Here is a 19150-nt window from a genome sequence, read left to right as displayed (position 1 = left end):
GAGGCAGTCTGATGAAGAGAACTTTTGAACTGTACTTAAGCCAAGGACATAAGGATTTATGTCCTTGTACATAAGCCAAGGACATAAGTGACTCATAAAGACTTCCACAGAATGGTTTTAACCCTCCAATAATGTGACTACTTAAAACATCAGTGGGATTGAGAAAGGCACAATAACAGATAATTTGTTCCTAAAAAATGTAAAAGCAGGTCTTTGAAGGCAAACTGGCCAGCTTCTGGTTCCCAGCTTTGGCAAAATTTAAATTCTCTGATTAACATTTTACTCTCAGTCTGGCTAGCATTTTGTTGTCTTCAGTAGTGTTAACCAAAGGATAAATGGGGTAAGTACAGTCCTTCTGAGAACAGCTGAGCTCCTGATTTTTAAGTTACTCTATACAAATATTACCTCACATAGATCTTCTGCAAGAATTTAAACACTTTTGTCCAAAATACAGGGGAAGTTGATTTTCAAAAGGAACAGCAAAATTCTTCAGTAATGGCTTTACACTTCACATGCAAGGCAAAGTGCTTGAAACAGTTATGGTTTGCATGTTTCCTTTTTCCTGTTTTTAGTTATTTTTTAATATTGGAGCAGCACTAACTCACATTTGACATGATTTAAAATTACACTTAATTTTATTTAAAATTCTTTTCTGACAAGTGTGCTGCCTTGTTACTTGGTTCTTGAAAATCTGACATTTTCCTGTTGACAGGATGGGACATTTTGAGTGTGACAGAAAACATGCTTAATATATACCATTTGAATCAAACCCTGAACTATTTGCAGTAACTAAATATGTCATTGATTGAAATGAAGTCCTGTAGGAAGTCTAGACAGAGTCTTTGAGCTCAGTTCTGTGGTCACACATATGGACAGTGCCCCATGCAAAGCCCTAGGAGGAAACTGCATCCAGTTTGTTGTGCAGACAGCAGAGAGGAGCAGTTCCTGGAAGTAGCCTGGAAGGGGTGGGGTAAGGTTTCTTGGACTGCAGTTCCTGCAGTATGATGCTTGTAGGTATCTCAGCTCACACCAGGGGCTGTGCCACAGGAGGAGGGCAGGGTTTGCTGCAGGGTTGGAGGGGGCTGTAGGGTCTGCCAGGGCACAGGTACCACAGCACTCCATCCTGCCAGGATAGCTGCTCCCCGCACTACAGCACAGGGGCTCCTGAGCAGCTTTCTTCTTGCAGGAAACTGATCTGCACTTCCCTTAATCTGGTCTGCAGACACTTTAGAAGTGTGATTGTTGGGAGGGTTTTAGCTGAAGGAAGATTTTTAGATGTAGTTCATTGGTTCACTCCTGTTATTTCCCTCCTGGTGTTTGAGTTAGGGAGAGAGCAATTTTCCTGAAGTCTCTGCTTCATTCAGTCCTTCTCCTTGGTGTTCTGAATGAGGACTTCTTTGTCCAAGGCTGTGGTGCCCAAACTGCATCTTAAGTTTAGATACCATACCAGTGGAGAATATTGCTTTCTTGTGTTTTGTTGTCTTTTTATGTGATAACTAAGTGCTTGTTTGTTGCCAGGATGCATATGGTCCATATTCTCCAGAGGAATGCATATCTTTACCAGTCTACACTAGTGTGGAGAGAGACCGTGTGGTGACAAATATTGACATACCTTGTGGAGGAAACCAAGACCAGTGGATTCAATGTGGAGCTGCTTTATTTTTGAAAAATCAGTAATATGAAACTGCATTAACTTGTGAAATTAGGAGACATCTAATTTCTTACTTACTAAAAGAGAAATTTAGATTCATTGGTTTTATATTTTTAAAGCAATGGTTTACTAATTCCTGTTTATTTTTTTAAGATATATTCAAATACTTCTACTTGATAGAACTTCAGTGTATCTTTGTGGGATATTGTAAAAGTTAACATGGCACTATTAGCAAACTGCTAATTTCGATTGATTCTCTTGATTGTAATGTGCTGTATTTCTTTCTTGAAGTTGTTAAAATCTCTTCTGGTTTGCTCAGAAGTATAGAATAAAAATTCAAAGTCAGCATTTTTTCTTTGATCTTTTTTTCATTATCCTTTTGAAACTGTTATTCATCTGCCTCTGTTATTTAATAAAACAAAATTTTAAAACTTACCTTTTGTAGCTGAAATTTAATGTTTGACTTGAAGATAAGAATCAGGATAAATGTTTCAGTCTCTTTTAATGATGTTTTACTTGTAATTGTATTTCTTTGTGTAGGTAGTAAATAATAGGACTTTGACAAACTTCCCGTGGAGTTACAAAGTTAGATTACTATCATGGGTATTATCCAGAAGTTACTGAAAAAAAAAAATTATGAAACTGTACTAAGTTCCAGTAAAAATGTGCACATGAAGGCCTGCAATAGCCAAACAATTCCTTAGACAAAAAAACCAAAAAAACTGATTTCCATACAATTGTTAAATGAAAGACTGAGGAATATAATAGTGCTTTTGGTCTGTAATGTCAGAAACACCTGGAATCTTGTTCTTAGTGCAGGATACCCAAGTCTGATTTCATGATGTATCATGTTGGAATGCTGTCATAACATTGGAGTGCAATTAGACAAAATCCTAAAATCCAGCAGGAAGAAGCATTACTGATGTCTTAACATAAAAATTGGAAGTGTCTAATTTTTAACTGGAATTACACACCTCATTAAGATATTTTTAAAAGCCAAAGGCAAAGCACTTTCTTGGTTTGCTTGGAAAACAAAATAGATGCTTTGGCTCTGATATATCTGATAGATTTTATATTAATTTTGAATTAGTGTTTAAATTAAGACTATATTTCACTTTCCTGATCTTTTTCATTGATAATTTGAGGGAGAGAGAAGGAAAGCAGAGAAATGATTGGCCCCATTTCCAGGTCAGCTTCCTGAAGAAAGTATTTCTCTCTTCTTCTCTATTGTTCATGCCTTAAACTTGGTCTTTTGTCACTATTTGGAAAATTTTCCATTTTAGTTGTTCTTCTAATTGAAAACTGTCCCAAAATAATTTTATACAATTGAACATACATTTTTAAAATTGAATCCTGTCTAAAAGCAGAACAGACTTACTTGATACTTTTCAGATAATTACCTCATCTTCCTTTATATATTTCACTCTGATTCACTGAAGAGTAAAAGGGTAGAAAATTGGAAGAAAAAAATGTTTCTAAAGGAGATTTTGGGAAAAATGACAAAGTCTCCATCAGAACAAAAGCACTGTGTAAATCTATGTACAGGCTCTGTGAGGATTTAGAGGGTGACTTGTCCAGAGAAAATATTCTTCCATACTAGACTTTCTTGAAGATGAAAAGTTTTGCAGAGGGCATACATTTAATTCCTATAGGCACATGTAAAGAACATGCTGTAACTTTCCTTTTTGGATCCAACGTTTTCATAACCTAGACTGAATTTCAGCTCTCATATGTTTTAAACTGAGGGTTGAGTATACTGGCTCTTATGAATTCCAGCTTCTTTTTTGTAGGCAGGTAGAGAAATACAGATACTCAGCAGTTCAGATTACCTGTTAGGATAAAGATATCTGGAAAATAATACATCTTCTTTTAATCTACCTTGCACAGAAAATGAAGATCAAAGAAGTAGTAGGTGGCTTTGATGACCCATTTTACTTGTAATGGGAAATAAAAGTCTGTAATGGGAAATAAAAATAGTGAGAGGTAGAAATCCTCAAAGGAATAATTAGTAGAATATTCTAGGGATTTCCTTGTTTTGGTTTTTTAAAATTTTTTCTCTCCTCATTGTAAGCTTCAAAATGCCTACCATATTGCCAAGAGAAATATGATTATTATTTAAAGTTTCTCCTTTCAAGTCTCCTCTTGCTATATATTTAGTCTTACTGATTCTACTAATATACAGATATTGATCCTATCACAAAGAACAGATATAAAAGAGACTCTTTCCAGCCTACCACACCTTTTCTCTATTTCAGGGTCAGGAACCGATTCAGTTTCTTACTGATGACTTGTCTGTATCCTAATCCCTCAGACCTGGTCTATCTCTGGAGTTTTGTAACCTCTTCTGTCATCCACTATTGGTACAGACTTAGAACGGTGGAATATTTCTCACCTCACAGCATCAGGAGTTTTGTTCCCAGACATGCATTCATGCATTTCTGTCAGAGCCTTCTTCTAGCCAGCTTGATTAAATCTCATTTGTTTGGTTGTCCTCACAGTTTAGAGCCCCTTCAAATTACTGGAACTGTCTATGTGCTTCTGCTCTTTCTAAGACCTTCCCTGACTGATAAGAAAAAAACCCAATCTTCTTAATGTTTAGCTATAACTGGAGCATTGAGTTATTTTTTTATTTGGACAGAGGTCCTGTGGGAGCCCATTGAGGCTGATCTTTGTTAAAGATGTGAAAGGCTCTCTCTTCAAAGAGACACCTCAAAGAGGTGTCTTTGATGTCTTTATTTTTTTTTTTTCCAGCACAGGACAAAAAACTGATTTAAATGTCAAGCTAATTTTTCAGCTTGAAATCTAGTCGATTTTTAATTATGTAATATTATCATCACATGAATACCCCCAAACCTTGGGAGCTCTATATTACACTTACAGTGTATTAATCAGTGTGTTTGATACTTAGTTTAATTGAATTAAGTTTACTAAGATTTCCTTCTCATAACTGGTGTTGTAACCCTAATGTTTTGGATGGCTCACAGATGACCTAAAGAGGAAAAAAGGAATTACTTATCATGTGTTCCTTGATAAATATTGTCAGTTTGCACTGTATAATGTGCTTTCTTTCTACCCAATGCTGTAATCTAAATGAATGATAATATAGATAACTGCTACTCTAGATCATAAGAATTGTATTTTTTGCAGTAAAAACAGAACTGCAGAGTTTTTATTACCACCAAAGTACACCTGTATCACATGCATAGGCCATTGAGAAGGATGAATCAGGAAACATAAGAAATAAAAACATCAGAAATGCCTTAATGGTCTGAATAGGGTTTGAAAGAGTCTTCTATTCAGTTTCAAGGGTATAGGAACTTGTAAGACTAAAAAGAGATATATAAAGAGATCTTAGAAAACATACATTATTGCTCTGTAAACACACTCTTTGAAGACTTGAGAAAGGCAAATCTTCAGGAAGTTCAAATTGTTATCAACAGAAATCAAAGTGACAAAATGCAAAGTGGAAAAACCTTAAAAGGATAACAAAACCTTTCAAAATAATGAAGAATATGCAGTAGTATCTGAATGTCTTTAAAATACAAATAACTTTTTTTTACAAATGCATGTATTTTATCTTTGAAAAGGAACAGTTTCTTCCTTTTTCATCTTACAACAATCAAGTTTCTGTGAGATATTGGTGCTGTCATGCGTTGGAAGATGAGCTGTTTGGTGCATTTAGCAAATTCACTGCAAGTCTACTGACACAAAGCGTGCTGTGTGCCCAAACAGAGGAATACAGGTTTGTTGAAGAGTCAGACTCGCCTTGTGCTATTTGGGGTAAACAGCCTTTCAGAAACAAGACCTATGATGTTGATAGAATACCTCATGTTTTAGTGCTAAGTTAAGTTGACTTAGAATTTTTTTTCCCCGGAAAATTTCTAGAATTTCACTAAAATCCAAATGCTACAGTGGAAGGCAAGTTATGCGAGTTATGCTGAGTATAAATAGAACTGGTCATGCAAATTGTCTTTCCCCTCTGTTTCTTTATTTCAGCTTTCAGAGACCAATACTCAGACCAGCAGTAATTTGTCCCCAAACAGCTATATCATTGTTAGAGTTGAAGGGGGAATAACCTGAACTCTGTGCTCAAAAGCATCTAATATGAATTATATGAGTTCTTAAACTGATAGACAGTCTTTCAACAACAAAAATGGGTTTGCATAAATTATACTTAATATTGGTTACCATAATAAAAAATGTGCAGCTTTTACCAGGACTAGAAATTTCCATATGAAGATTTACATAGACATTTTTAATTCCCTTTAATTTTTACATTTTTAATCTTATGAAAATGAAAGGTGTGAATAAGAAACTAGATGTGGGAGAATCTGAAGACCAATAAAAAGTGGGTCATGCTTGAAAAAACAAGCTCAGCCTCTGTGGGTTCTTATGCTGTGTTCTCCTCTGAAGATGTGCAATTTCATCAGTGCACTGGAGTTTTTCACAGATCAGAAATTTCCCATGTGCCTGAGAGGCCAGCCTCCTTCACCTCAGCTCATGGTCTCCAGTCACTGAGGTTGCATAACTCAGCCCCATGTCCTGGAGCTGCATTTCATTTCAGATACTGAAGCTCCTTACAGCAGAGCTTACCAAATGAATGTGTTTTAAGAACTGCCAGTCTTTAAAATCTAGATTTCCTCCTAATTCTCATGTTATCTAAGATACCTAGAAAGCAACAGAAGAGACTTTTTCTGTGTGTTTGGTGCAAACAGAAAGACTTTTCACTGGCCTGTTTTAGAAAATCAAGGAGCAAAATTGGTGTTATTTGAACAGCTTCACAACAACTACTGTTTATATAGGCTACAGTGTGCCTCACGAATAATTCTTAGGATATGATCTTTGTGGAAATTGAGGTGGTTATTTCCTTTTATTTTAAAGTTTAATTTATTTGGCTTAGTTATAGCATATAAATAATCATGATAGAATATCCAGAGATCTTTGTACAGGCTAGTTCTGGAATGGGTGTATGACAAGCTACTCAATGCAAGAATTTGGGTATTCACCCTTTGTGAGAATATGCTGCAATTCTACTTTTTCCTCATCAAAGCCATCTGCATTGCAGTGTCTTGTCCAACCCATAAATTAACTGAGAGCACATGTCATTTGAGCACAGTGTAAATACCCTCTCTGGTGTTCATTCCTGCTGGGTGATCCTGTAAGGGAAGCTGCTTGAACTGCAGTAAGCAGATGCCCTAGGTGGATGTCAGATCTGTGTACTGTAACTGGGAGCAGTTTCTACAGAAGTGTCAGAATTGGTACTGCTTTTGCATCTCAGGAGAGAGCAAGCTGCCCCAGCTCTCTTTAGAAGAAATCTTAGATATATTCTTCATCATTTTACCTCATCATTAGTTCTACTTAATTTTTCAGAGCAGCAAACATGGATTCTTATTATTCTTATTATTCTTATTATTCTTATTATCTTCTACTTATTAACAGATCAGCCTTGGAAAAAGTAATTAGTAATCATGCTTATGAAATGTTTCAGATAGGCAATTTCATTGTCAGAGCTGACTCGTCTCAGCCCCTGGCAAGGTGAGTTCTCCTCACGCCATCCTACATGTTTATACTGCCATGCCTAAGAGGATTTTCATACACTTTTCTCTACCTACTGAGATCGGGAAGAAATGACAATGTCTTCAGAGCGCTTTTGGGATGGGCACGGTCATATCAGCGTTTCCCACTAGATGGTACTGTGGACTAGATGCTGATGAGAGCCTGGCACAGGGGACTGAGGTGGGTTTGGAAGGTAAAGAAAATTTGTAGTCTATACAACATTGCATCAACAGTCCATTCCAAAGGAAATTTCTTACAGCAGTGCGGAATAAGCAGCTACATCTTTTAAGAAATGCTTCTAGTTAGTCATGATGTAGTTCTTTTTGAAATGAGTGATTCAGCAAGTGAATTTCTTCTTCCTTCAAGATGCCTTGTTTGCGCACGTGGAAAAGGCACTGACTGACCACTCTGGCCCGTTTGCAGCTATTTCCGTACTTCTTCAGTGTCTGCATAGGAAGAAGGAACTGTGAGGAGAAGGGTTCCCTTGCAGCATGGAAGGCCACCAGCCTCCTGCACTGCACCAGGCAGAGTGTGGCCAGAAGGCTGAGGAAGGTGATCCTTCCCTGCATAGAATTGGCAACCCACACCTGGCATTCTAGGCCCGGTGCTGGGCTCCCCAGTGGAGACACAGACATACTGCAGCAAGTCCCAACAAGACACTGGGAAACGAGACAGTTCACCAAGAAGGTCAGGGGGCTGGAGCACATGACTTATGGGAGAAAGCTTAAGGAACTGGCCTTCTTCAGCCTGGATAAGAGGCAACTTTTATAGGCAGGGACTTATTGGCAGCTTGCCATTGCCTACATGGAGGTTTTCAAATTTCATGCCAGGAGGACAGGGGACAAGATGTCATAACTGCATACAGGGAAAAATATTCTCCCCCTGAGGACAGTCAGGCACAGGTCCAGAGATGTTGTCCAGTCACCATTGAAAATTGGATGGGATAAGACTGAGCAATCCGTTCTGACTTCAGAGCTGACCCTGCTGTTGGGGACCTCCTGGTGTCCCCTCCAACCTGAAATATACTATGCCTCTGCCTGGTGGATTAGTTACATGTTCATCATTTCAAGCACAGTGTATAAATTACAGTAAGAAAATAATGTCCTTCTGCTCTTTCTACCTTCTGCACCATATAGAAATGACCTGCAAGTCCTTCAGTTTTACTGCTGCCTCATAAGCTATCAGCAAGTTCAGGGGTTAATCAATGGAAAATGAAGCAGTTCACAGAATAAATGGATGAATGAAATGTTAAACCATAATAGAGCAAGCCAAAAACAATTTAGAGGAACCTCAAGGCATAAAACCAAAAATAAATGTTCTGAACACTTCAGAAGCAAGATGCCTGCCAAGGGGAGTATTGGGTTATTAGATGAAGTGTAAAAAGAGTACTCAGGGAAGGTATGACCACAACAGAAACCTAAATTCTTTGCATTAAAATTCATTTCAGAGAACCCAAGTGTGGTTCTCATATGATATCATACTGACATCTCAGTCTGTGTTTTTTAAATAAGGGATGAGCCTTAGGAATCATCTTAAACTGACCTGTCAAATAAAAAGTTTCAGAAGAAACTAGAAAAGAGTTGTAAGAACTAAGTTATTATGTCCTCATCCAAGAGTTCTTAAGAAACTCAAGGAACTCCAGCACAAAGTTGCCTCACTGGTCAATATAGGTGTCTAACCTATCATTTAAGTGGGCTGTGGTTCTAGGGGAAGGAAAATTCTCTTTTTTTTAACAGTCGTCCATAAAGATTTTATTCTATGTAAATCCTACTGAAATCGTAAACCAAAAAATATGATACACAACTATCTTAAAAACAAGGAAGGTTAGTGTGGATTTTTTGTAAGTCATGTTTTAAAGAAATTATTTTTCAGCCTTTAAAAAACATGAATTTATTGATGGAGTCAGAAAAATAATTTGATACTGTATACAGGGATTTGCACAATGTGGGGAAAGTTGGGGGAAAGGAACTAAAGCTGTAAACAAGAAAAAATGTCAGAGAGAGAGAGAAATGGAGGGAGAGAGTGAGTAGTGTTGCACCATATTACAACAGCTGAGGATATCAATTTCCTACTTGATCTTTATCAAGGCAGGAATCTCAGACAAGAATATTTGCTGTGGCTTTTCAGTACAATGCCATGCTTCTTTAAGGAGAAGTCTGCATTAATTTTACTGCTTTTACTACGGTCAGACATGCTGGGCCCAAGGGTAGGTTATCTCTTAACCTGTGTAAATTTTATGCCTCTCTCTTGGATGTGAATTGATTATCCTGAAATGTAGCAAAGAGGTAATCAGCCAATTTTTACTTTGCCCTTCCTTCCTTCCTTCCTTCCTTCCTTCCTTCCTTCCTTCCTTCCTTCCTTCCTTCCTTCCTTCCTTCCTTCCTGCCTGCCTTCCTGCCTGCCTTCCTGCCTTCCTGCCTTCCTTCCTGCCTTCCTTCCTGCCTTCCTTCCTTCCTGCCTTCCTTCTGCCTTTCCTGCCTGCCTTTCCTGCCTTTCCTCCCTTCCTTCTGCCTGCCTCTAAATCACCTGATATGTGACTGGCCATTACAGTAGATAAAATGAGGAAAAACTTCACTGAAATAGGTGTTAGGAGACAATGAAAAGTTTTTATCACATCTTGGCAGTTATGATCCAGTTTATATCAAAGAATAGACTGTGTCACACCTGGTCCTAGGGATTGCCTGGAGCAGGAACAGCAGAATCACAGGAATTAATACAAATGAAAGTATCCCGACTGCACTTCCTGGTCAGCTCCTGAAGTAATAAGAAACAGACCTGAAGGTTTCAAGCAGATCACTTCATAGGACAAAGCTGCTTCTAGGAGTGAGCTGATGAGATGTGAGATTTGTGTTGTCACAAGCAAGTCAAAATTACCCAACAATGACAACCCTGTCCTGTGTCTGTGATGCCAATTTAACTAGTGCCTTTAAATCTCATTTTTAAACAACTTAAGCTAGATGTTTGAAATATGTTTTATTCTACTATTATTTAATTAATTGTATTTCACTGGATGGAAATGAAAAGGTCCAGACTGGTGAAACTGGAAACCAGCCTAAACTGAGGTAGCAGAAAGCTGATGCAGATTTCAAAAAAGCAAGTGAAACATGGCAATTTCCTAAGCAATAGAAAGTTGAACAGAACAAAATTAAATAAAATAAAACCTAAAAATTAAGGGGCAAACCCCCTAAAAATATTGAAGAATCCCAAATAATGGATTTGCCATGCTTGTTGAAGAATTATGGTGATGTCTTAAGTTTCAGCTTTCATATTTTCCAGATTCTGCACTGCCTTAGTGTATGACTCTGAACTTCATATAAGGTGTTAGCAAGTTCTCCTCACAGCTCAGTTAGACAAAACAATGCTTTTGCAGCCTGAGAACCAAGGACACCATTGCAACTTCAGGCCCAAGAAGTGTAAACAACAGCGAATTGAGGAGAGCAATCTGGGAGGATGGGACTTTATAACCTGAAGCTGTTATTGGACAATTAACCCCAATATGTAAATGGACCAACACTTATAAAAGTGTGAAAACTCATGACTGGTCGTCCACCTTGCATCCATCTTGGGTAGAGCCGTGGCTGGGCTCTTGTACTGCCCAAGGCGTATTTTTTGGAGGCCTTTTAATAAATACCTACTTGATTCCTTTAACTCTGTCTAGTCTCTATTCCAGGACAGCCTCTTTAGGCATCAGGGGAATGCTTCATTACTGGAATGTGAAGCAACTCCATTCTGAAGAGCCAGACACCCACTGGCATCATACCAGTTACCCTGAAGAGTAGTCCACCCTGAAAGTCTATCAACTTGATGAAGAATTGTATGCCTTGTAATCCAGAAAATACTTGTTCAGTTGAATAATGCAAAGATGAGTCATATTTAGCATCCATCTGGGTGCTGCCGTCATGAATGGAAGGTAAAAATTGCTGGTTTAGATCAGGACTACATGTCAACTAGTCCAGTGTGCTGCCACTACAAATAATTTGGTAAAAAGGAAAAAAAAAAGGTAATGCACTCAGCAATGGGCAAAAGCAGTAAAGCTGTGTATATTTCTTTCTCTTTCCTACAATCTAAAGGTTTTCTTCAATTTTCCAAAGCGCAGATTTAATTCCCTTTCCAGGAAAACATGTGTTACCCAGAATATCCCTGAATGTTCCTGTGATGCATATTTATATATGTATAAACCTTCTTTCAGTTGTCTGAAATTTTGAGCCCGAGACATACTTTTGAAAACTGGATTTTTCTTTCAAGATTCTTTACTTTATATATGTTTATGATATCCCCTCTTAATAATTTCCTCCTGAACAAAACAACCACAGCCTTTAAGAGTCTGCTGATAGGAAGAAAAAAGTGTTATTTTCCATCTAGCTATCTTCAATTGATTTTGCTATTTTTTTCTGAATTCTGAACTATATTTTTCCTTCTTTTTTAATGATCAGGTGATCACAAAGTTTCAAGTAACACCATGTAATTTTTTTTAAATTTTATTCGATATCCATATACTATAGTAAATTGTTTCCCACAAGTTTCATGTCCTGTTGAACAGCTCTCTCCCAGTGCTTCTTCATGAACAGGACAAATATTATAATGTGAAGGGTTTCCCATCTCCTTTCATTAAATGATGGGAGTTGAGCCAAGAGCCATTAAGAAAATAAATACTTATTATTGCCATTTTAATTTAAAGGAACGTTAAATTTAAATAATCTTTACAAAATTGAATTTATCTTTTCATTTAAAAGTTATTTATAAATAGATCACATTTCTTTCCCACCTACAGATGGAACTACTTCAGAGGTAGGTGCTTTGTGGAGAAATTTTTGTTTTTCTGAAAAATACTCAAGATAAAAGAAATATTAATTATTAATTATTTTGCAACAGTACCAGTTTCTGATGTAGCAGGGTTCCCATGCTCTGTCTTTTTTGGTTTTTTTACCTCTGTCCTATTCTCCAGAAGGTCCCTTGAACTGCAAAAGTCTACTTGCTTCCCAGGTGGAAGGTCCCCTCTGTTCCCCAGAGGTTTCAGCTGCCCAGAGCAGGCACACACCCCTTCCCACTACTTCCAGGCTCCAAACTTTTAACAGAACAGAAGTGGATTAAGAGAGAATAAGAACAGACAGGAACTATATTTTCTTTCAAAATTGCAAACCCACTTTTATCTTAGCCTCTTATGAACTGTTTTTAACGTTATGGAGGACATTTGCAAAGTATAGGAAGATCTTTGTGGGGATCTTCTTGGCAAGCCAAGAAGGCAGTGATACATCTCTTGAAAGACTATTTTTGCTCTCAGCTCAAAGCATCTGCTACTGAATGTTGCTGTAGACATGGGAGGACGAGGAGTTGGATCCATCGTGTGGGTTGTTTAACCTGAGTGAGGTTTTACAGTAGATCTCATATGATCAGCTCACTTGGTTGGAGCATGGTGCGAATAATGCCAAAGTCATGGGTTTGACCCCCATATTCAGTCCAGAGCTGGACATGAGGGTCCTTTGTGGGTCCCTTCCAACTCAGACTCAGACTATTTTGTGATATGACAGAAGTTATTTGTTGACAATATTCCATTATGACCACCTTGAAGACTTGTCTGGGGCAGTGTCATCAACACAAATTATGAAAAGGAATAGTGCTGTGGAAAACTTGGAAAATTTATGTGGATACTCTGAGCAGCTATTGGTCAACATGTCTCTGTTTTCTTCAGGGAAATCGTTCTGGTTCACATCAGCTGGTGAAATGTCTGATTGAGTTAATTTGACCTTAAACAATTCTGTGCAGTGTGCGCCATGACTGTGGTGAACAGCAGAATTTATTGGTTGGGTTTTTTTTTTGTGGGCCTGTTAAGAAATTTATGCTGATTTTTTTTTCCTCTGGAAAATTATGATTCACTAGAACATGACTTCTGAGAAGGAAAGTACATTGAAACCAATCCTAAATAAAAATTTTAAAAAGGGTTTTAACACTTTAGACTGTCCCTCTAGGGTTGCTGCAATATAGAAGTTTTTATCCCTCAATTCATAGGAATTTTTTTTTTTGAAATCTGAACATATTCCTTCATATCTAAAAGAATACCAGTATAAATGAAATACCAAAACCACCAAAGGATACCAAAACAAATACATTTTATGTCTGAGATTAATCTAATCCAGTTTCTCTAAAAATTATCCAATCACAAGATAAAATGTCTTCAAACAGTTAATACTGAAGTTATATGTCAAGACAATTAATTTGCTTTGTAAAAAATGATTTGATTTAATTGAAGATACATGAGTGCATTTTTTGTCAACTACAGGGACCCATTCCTGCCATTATACAATTTAGTTTTCGGAGTCTGGCCACTTTCAATATACATACTGTAGACTGTACTCCAAAATATGTGACGGCAGTTTTAGATTTCTTACGGATAAATTGTCTGCCAGCTTATAACTCCAAAACATGTGGCACTGGAAATTCTTCTCCCAGACTATAATAGCATGAGCAGTTCAGAGCTATGATAGGAGATAAGTTGCAGTCACTGTCTTAGAGCATGTGCCCTGGATTTTCATGCTATTTGGTTCCTACAGATTGCTGCAATATTTGGGTTTTTTTCTGGATGATGGAACAGAAGTATAAAAAAGATCTATTTTCAGACAAGCAAGAAGACTACCAAAAATTTCAAATTTGGTTACTAAAATAGCTGTTGCCCACAGTACAAAGTACAAAAAACAATCTGAATCCACAGACACCAATATTTCCCTTCAGAATTCAGAATACAGGATGTGATATTTTGAAAATTATGAACAGGACTTTGGAAGTGCCTCAGGCTCATTAATCCTCTGGAGTTATGAACCTTATGAAAAATCCTGTCTTGTGCTTTTAAGGATTTCATGAGGATTTAGTAGTCAGCAAACCCCAGGTCTCTCAGGTTTTTGCTAAAATGTTGACACAGGCTTTTACTTGGGAATAATACCAGGGTATTTTTCTCTACACAAAATTACTCTCATCAGCATCTGAGTGTATTCCAGCCAAATTATCTGGTCCAAACTGGAACCAGATACAGCTTTCACTTGGCCTAGCAAGTCATTCTCATCTGTCAAGATGTGACCTAAAATCCTGGTGTAGCTGTCGGTCCTGAGAGCCGTGCCCCAGTTCCCCACACCATGTAGGAGAGGTGGCAGGGCAGCTGGCTTTGGCACCAGCTGTCATGGAACACTGGGCTTCGCTCACCATTATTTTGCAGCCCTATTTTTTTTTTTTTTAAGTGAAAGCATAGCAGTCTTTTCATCTTGTGCTGAAATTAGTTTGTAATATAGGTGGAAGGAACCATCTCAAGGCAGGTGGGCAGTACCACCAGATGACCCAAGGAACTAGAACTGTCAGCCTAACTTCAGTGCTGGGAAGGCCATGGAACAGATCATCTTGAGTGCCAACACTCAGCACATGCAGGACAGCCAGGGATCAGGCCCAGCCAGCACAGGTTTGTGAAAGGCAGGTCCTGCTTGATCAACCTGATCTCTTTATGTGACCAGGTGACCCTCTCAGTGGATGACAGAAAGGCAGTGGATTTTGCCTACCTGGACTTTAGTAGAGCCTTTAACACCATGTCCCACAACATTCTCCTGGAGAAGCTGGATGCTCATGGCTTGGACAGGTGCACTGCTTGGTGGGTGACAAACAGGGGTCTGCACTTTGAAGTTCACTTGGTCACTTTGAAAGACAACTTAAAGTCACTGAAGACTGGTGTATGGAAATGTTGCATTGTGTTCAAAAGAAGGGAACAAGTAGAGCCTTTGTAACTCAAAATATGTGAGATTTTTCCTCCTTTTACTTTCTTCACTGGCTTTTCTGTACTATGCAATGGTTCACACATCTTTCAGTAGAGATGGGATGACTTGTTAAGAGCAAATGGGTCATGCATACCGAACTTTGGTAGTAGGAGACAGACCTTTTAATGTTATCCAAACACAGACGAAATGAACTGGCTTTGGAATTTTTTCCTTTAATTCCTCATGTCTAACTCAAAACTTGTAAGGTCCCCAAAGCAATAAAAGAAACACTTCAGCCACACACTTCATTGGTTTCTTCTGGTTCTGTTAGGCACAGAGGGGCATTCTGCCAGAAATATTTGTAAATGGCACCATTCCTATAAAGGACAGTGAAAATTGTGTTTTCAAAACCTGTCAGTTGTGACCAATTCTTCCTAAAGACCTCTTGGGCTTTTCTGCTGGAAGACCAGCTGACAGGATATCCAGCAGCAATAAAAATATTTAAACGTTGTCAATACATCAGGCTACAGAGCCATGCAAGCAGCAAAGTCCTGGTAGCACATCCAGACTGTGAATTTTGACTGGAGTCCTCCATGGCTTAAAAACAGTAAAGGGCACAGGAAAGGATGGAGCCAGTAAGTGTCCATTATAATGAAAATGAGTTGTTCATTATAATGAAAACGAGTTAAAAGAGGCTGAGAGACTTCTCTGAAACTAGTGCACTGAGGAATGCAAAACATGGCAGGAAAACCCAGTGCCTACTATTCCTCCCTTGTCAGTCCTTTCCTTTTCAGGAGTTTCATACAATGGAGATGACTTACCTCAACAAACTTTTCTATTGTGAACTTTTATGTTGCGTTGAATTAGATTTTGTATTCTGTTTAACAGAGCTAAAGTAATAAATTAGAGAATAATTAAAAGAGATGTCTTCCGACACATATAGCTGACACTGGCAGAAAGGTTTCAAGATAGAGCAGTGAGGCAATGTATTAAATTATTGAATAATTGTAATGTACAATAATTATTAAATAATGCATAGTCTGGGTTAGTTCTCTATAGTGATTTCTTTGGAAAAAATGGATAGGAGCAAAGGACAGTACAGAAGAATACAGCAGATGAAGCCATATAATTCTTCATCAGGCTAATGCTTTACATCCATCGTTGTGACAAGGTGAGATCAAGTATGAAGCGATACAAAAGCATGGGTCAGAGGCAGGGTATGGCCTCACCTGCATTGTTGAAAACTGGATTAACTCCTATAGTCAACACAGATGTGCTGCAAAAATGAAAACTAACGTTGGTTATGAGAAGTTTCATCCCAATGTATTGAGATGTACTCCAGCTAATTTGAAGCAGGAAAACAGTTAGGACAGGATGATTTGCACCAGGCAGTCTGAATGGAAACTTGATTAAAACCAAGGGCTATAAGAAGGGTTCAATATTTAGGATAAGAAAATGACAAACCAAAAAATGAAACCAAAAAACACATGAAGGCACCTGGGGCCATATTTGCACCTTGCAATTGTTGAGTATTTTTGTATTATCATAGAGTCTGAGAATACCCTGAGTTGGAAACAACTCAGAAGGGTTATCAAAGTCCAACTCCTGGCCCTGCTCAAGAAAACCACAATAATAACACCATTTGCCTAAGATCATTTTCCCAATGCTTCCTGGCCTCAGTCAGGCTTGGTGCCATGACCACATCCCTGGGGAGCCTGTTCCAGTGTCCAGTCACCCCTCTGGGTGAGGAACCTTTTCCTGCTATGTAATCTAAACTTCCCCTGACACAGCTTCAAGCCGTTCCCTCAGGTCCTGTCACTGGTCACCACAGAGCAGAGATCAGTGCCTGCCCCACGTCTTCCCCTCATGAAGAAGTTGTAACCAAAATGAGGTTTCCCCTCAGTCTCCTCCAGGCTGAGCAGACCATGTGATTTCAGCTGCTCCTTGTATGGCTTCCCCTCCTGACCCTTCACCATCTTCATAGCTTTTCTTTGGATGTTTTCCAGTAGTTTTCTATCCTTCTTACACTGTGTGTCTGTTCTTGTTCCTACAGCCTCACTTTGTTTTTAGTCCACAAGTGAAACAGGATGGACATTGTAATGTTTGTCCATGATGATGATTGTGGTTCCCCATCTTGGTGGCTGTGTAGGCACTGCTTTAGGAAACAGCATTATTACAAAAAAAGCAGGATGCAGTATTTGTCTTCTCTTATAGGTTTGAAATACATAATTTTCTGTATGTTTGTTTGCCTTGCTCAGTATGCATATTGCAATATAAATTTGGATCTTCCTAGTAATTTTGAAGGTTTCATCTTTCTCTGAATGATACAGTTAGATCCATGCAATCCTTTAAAAAGCATAAGTTAACTTCTTTTTTTTCAGAAATTGAGGAACTTGATACCTGGGAAAAAAATATTCATGAGCATAACTCCAGATGGATGTGCTTGTTAGAGAAATATTTTTATCATGTTAAGGAAAATGCATTAATGCAAATGTGAATACGAGAAGTTATAAACATTAAAGGTAATCCTATCTCAAAGCTACTTACAGAGACAGAAATTATTACCCAGTCTTTATAATGCTGTAAATTGTGTCTGATTTGAACTTCATTTTAAACTTCATAGTGAAAGAGAAATCAAAATTTTCTGTTAAATACAAAAGCTTAAATGAGAATTCAACACACAGGAGACAGCAGACTGACAATATACAATCTCACTGAAGCTTGAGTGTGCATAGACTAGCACAGTTAATCAAAAACCCCACTCATCTGCCAACTCTTTATGCATTCATCAAAGCTCAGCAGAGAGTTATCAGCACAGAAGATTCATACATCAAGGCTTCAGCTCTGGCTTCCTTGACATCCCAAGCAGATTAGTCTGTGACAGATTTCTGTGGCCCAGCAAGCATCCCAAAGTGGAGCTACAATGGAGATGACAAGCAAATCCTTGGCATCTGATGTCACATCCACTTGTTCCATCAAAGCCAACAAGGTTTCACTAAGGTTATTAAAGTCATGCAGGTTTAGGAGCTGTGTTTTTATTCAGACAACATGACAGGAAAAGTCCTCAGCAGCTCGATGCAGGAGATAACCTTTCAGAGACTACATGAATAAATAAATAAATCCCATTCAGACTCCTTTCAAACCAGCCATGTGTCTCCCATGCAAACAGACCAAAGGAGGGCTGGATCACAAATAACTGCTCAAAAATGCTCTTTCTGTCCTCACGAGGTATCCCAAAGGAGATCACGATGTACTTCTCAGTGCCTCAAGGAAGCAACAGTAGAGCGATTATCTCCCCGCGTATTGGTGTGCCTCATGCAGCTGATGCTGGGCATGTACTGGCTGCATGCAGACATTTTGATCTGGGTTTGAAGCCAAGCATTAATGGGCATGCTGCCTGGGAAAAATCCCATGGTATGCCTACATAGGAGGTCGGGCAGTCTTTATAACATAGAACTAGGGCTGATGTACAAGAAAAGACCATCCCTATCTAGGGATCTCGGGACTAGGCTCTGGACAGCAGGAAGTGTGCCTGTCTTCCTCTGTAAGAGAAAATCTCCAGCCCATTCACTTTGCTTCTCCGTGTGAGACTGTAATGTCTCTGTCTGCAAAGATACCATTGTACCCCATTTTTCTGTGGCATGGGTGCAAAGCCAGAGCCTCTGGGGTTGTTCAGCCTGGAGAAGAAAAGGCTCTGGATAGACCTTATTGTGGCCTTTCAATATAAGAAAGATGGAAGGAGATCTTTTACCAGGGCCTCACAGAAAAAGGGGCAACAGCTTTACCAGGTACTTGAAAAAAGGTAAATTTAGATTGGAAATAAGAAAATTTTTGTGATGAGGGTGGTGAGGCACTGGAACAGGTTACCCAGAGAAGTGCAACATCACTGAAATTGCCCAAGGCCAGATTGAATGGGGCCCAGAGCAACCTAATCTAGTGGAAAATGTTCCTGTCCATGCCAGGGGATTGGATTAGATGAATGGTCCTTTCTGCCCCAAACCATTCTATGATTTTATGATAATTCCATATTTGCAAATGGATCCAAGGCAGTAAACTTGCTAAAAAAACCCATAGGTCCTGGTAATGACAAGTTAATAGCTAAAGCAAAAGCCATGCCCACAAGCAAGGCAAAACAAGAAATTTTTTCCCCAGTTCCCATGAGCAGACCATCCCTAGGAAAGCTGGGATCCATTACACATAGCAGTGACTTGGG

The 19150-nt window shown here is 38.6% G+C and overlaps 1 protein-coding gene and 1 long non-coding RNA gene across 3 annotated transcripts in view; both read left to right on the top strand.

Annotated features, from left to right (window-relative positions):
* Positions 1-2221, top strand: part of DYNC2H1 (dynein cytoplasmic 2 heavy chain 1) — a 146678-nt gene extending 144457 nt beyond the window's left edge. For both annotated transcript variants that reach the window (XM_068181417.1, XM_068181412.1), the window contains one exon: positions 1519-2221. In XM_068181417.1, the coding sequence (XP_068037518.1) occupies positions 1519-1677 (159 nt within the window). In that variant the 3' untranslated portion in view covers positions 1678-2221. The remainder of the gene's footprint in view (positions 1-1518) is intronic.
* Positions 2222-8162: 5941 nt separating this feature from the next.
* On the top strand, positions 8163-11211 carry LOC137466625 (uncharacterized). Its single transcript, XR_010995248.1, has 2 exons — positions 8163-8605; positions 10866-11211. It is a non-coding gene; the product is annotated as an uncharacterized lncRNA (long non-coding RNA).
* Positions 11212-19150: the final 7939 nt, after the last annotated feature.

This window comes from Anomalospiza imberbis, chromosome 2, assembly GCF_031753505.1.
Source record: "Anomalospiza imberbis isolate Cuckoo-Finch-1a 21T00152 chromosome 2, ASM3175350v1, whole genome shotgun sequence".
Classification (NCBI taxonomy): domain Eukaryota; kingdom Metazoa; phylum Chordata; class Aves; order Passeriformes; family Viduidae; genus Anomalospiza; species Anomalospiza imberbis.
This window is presented reverse-complemented; position numbering and strand designations above follow the sequence as displayed.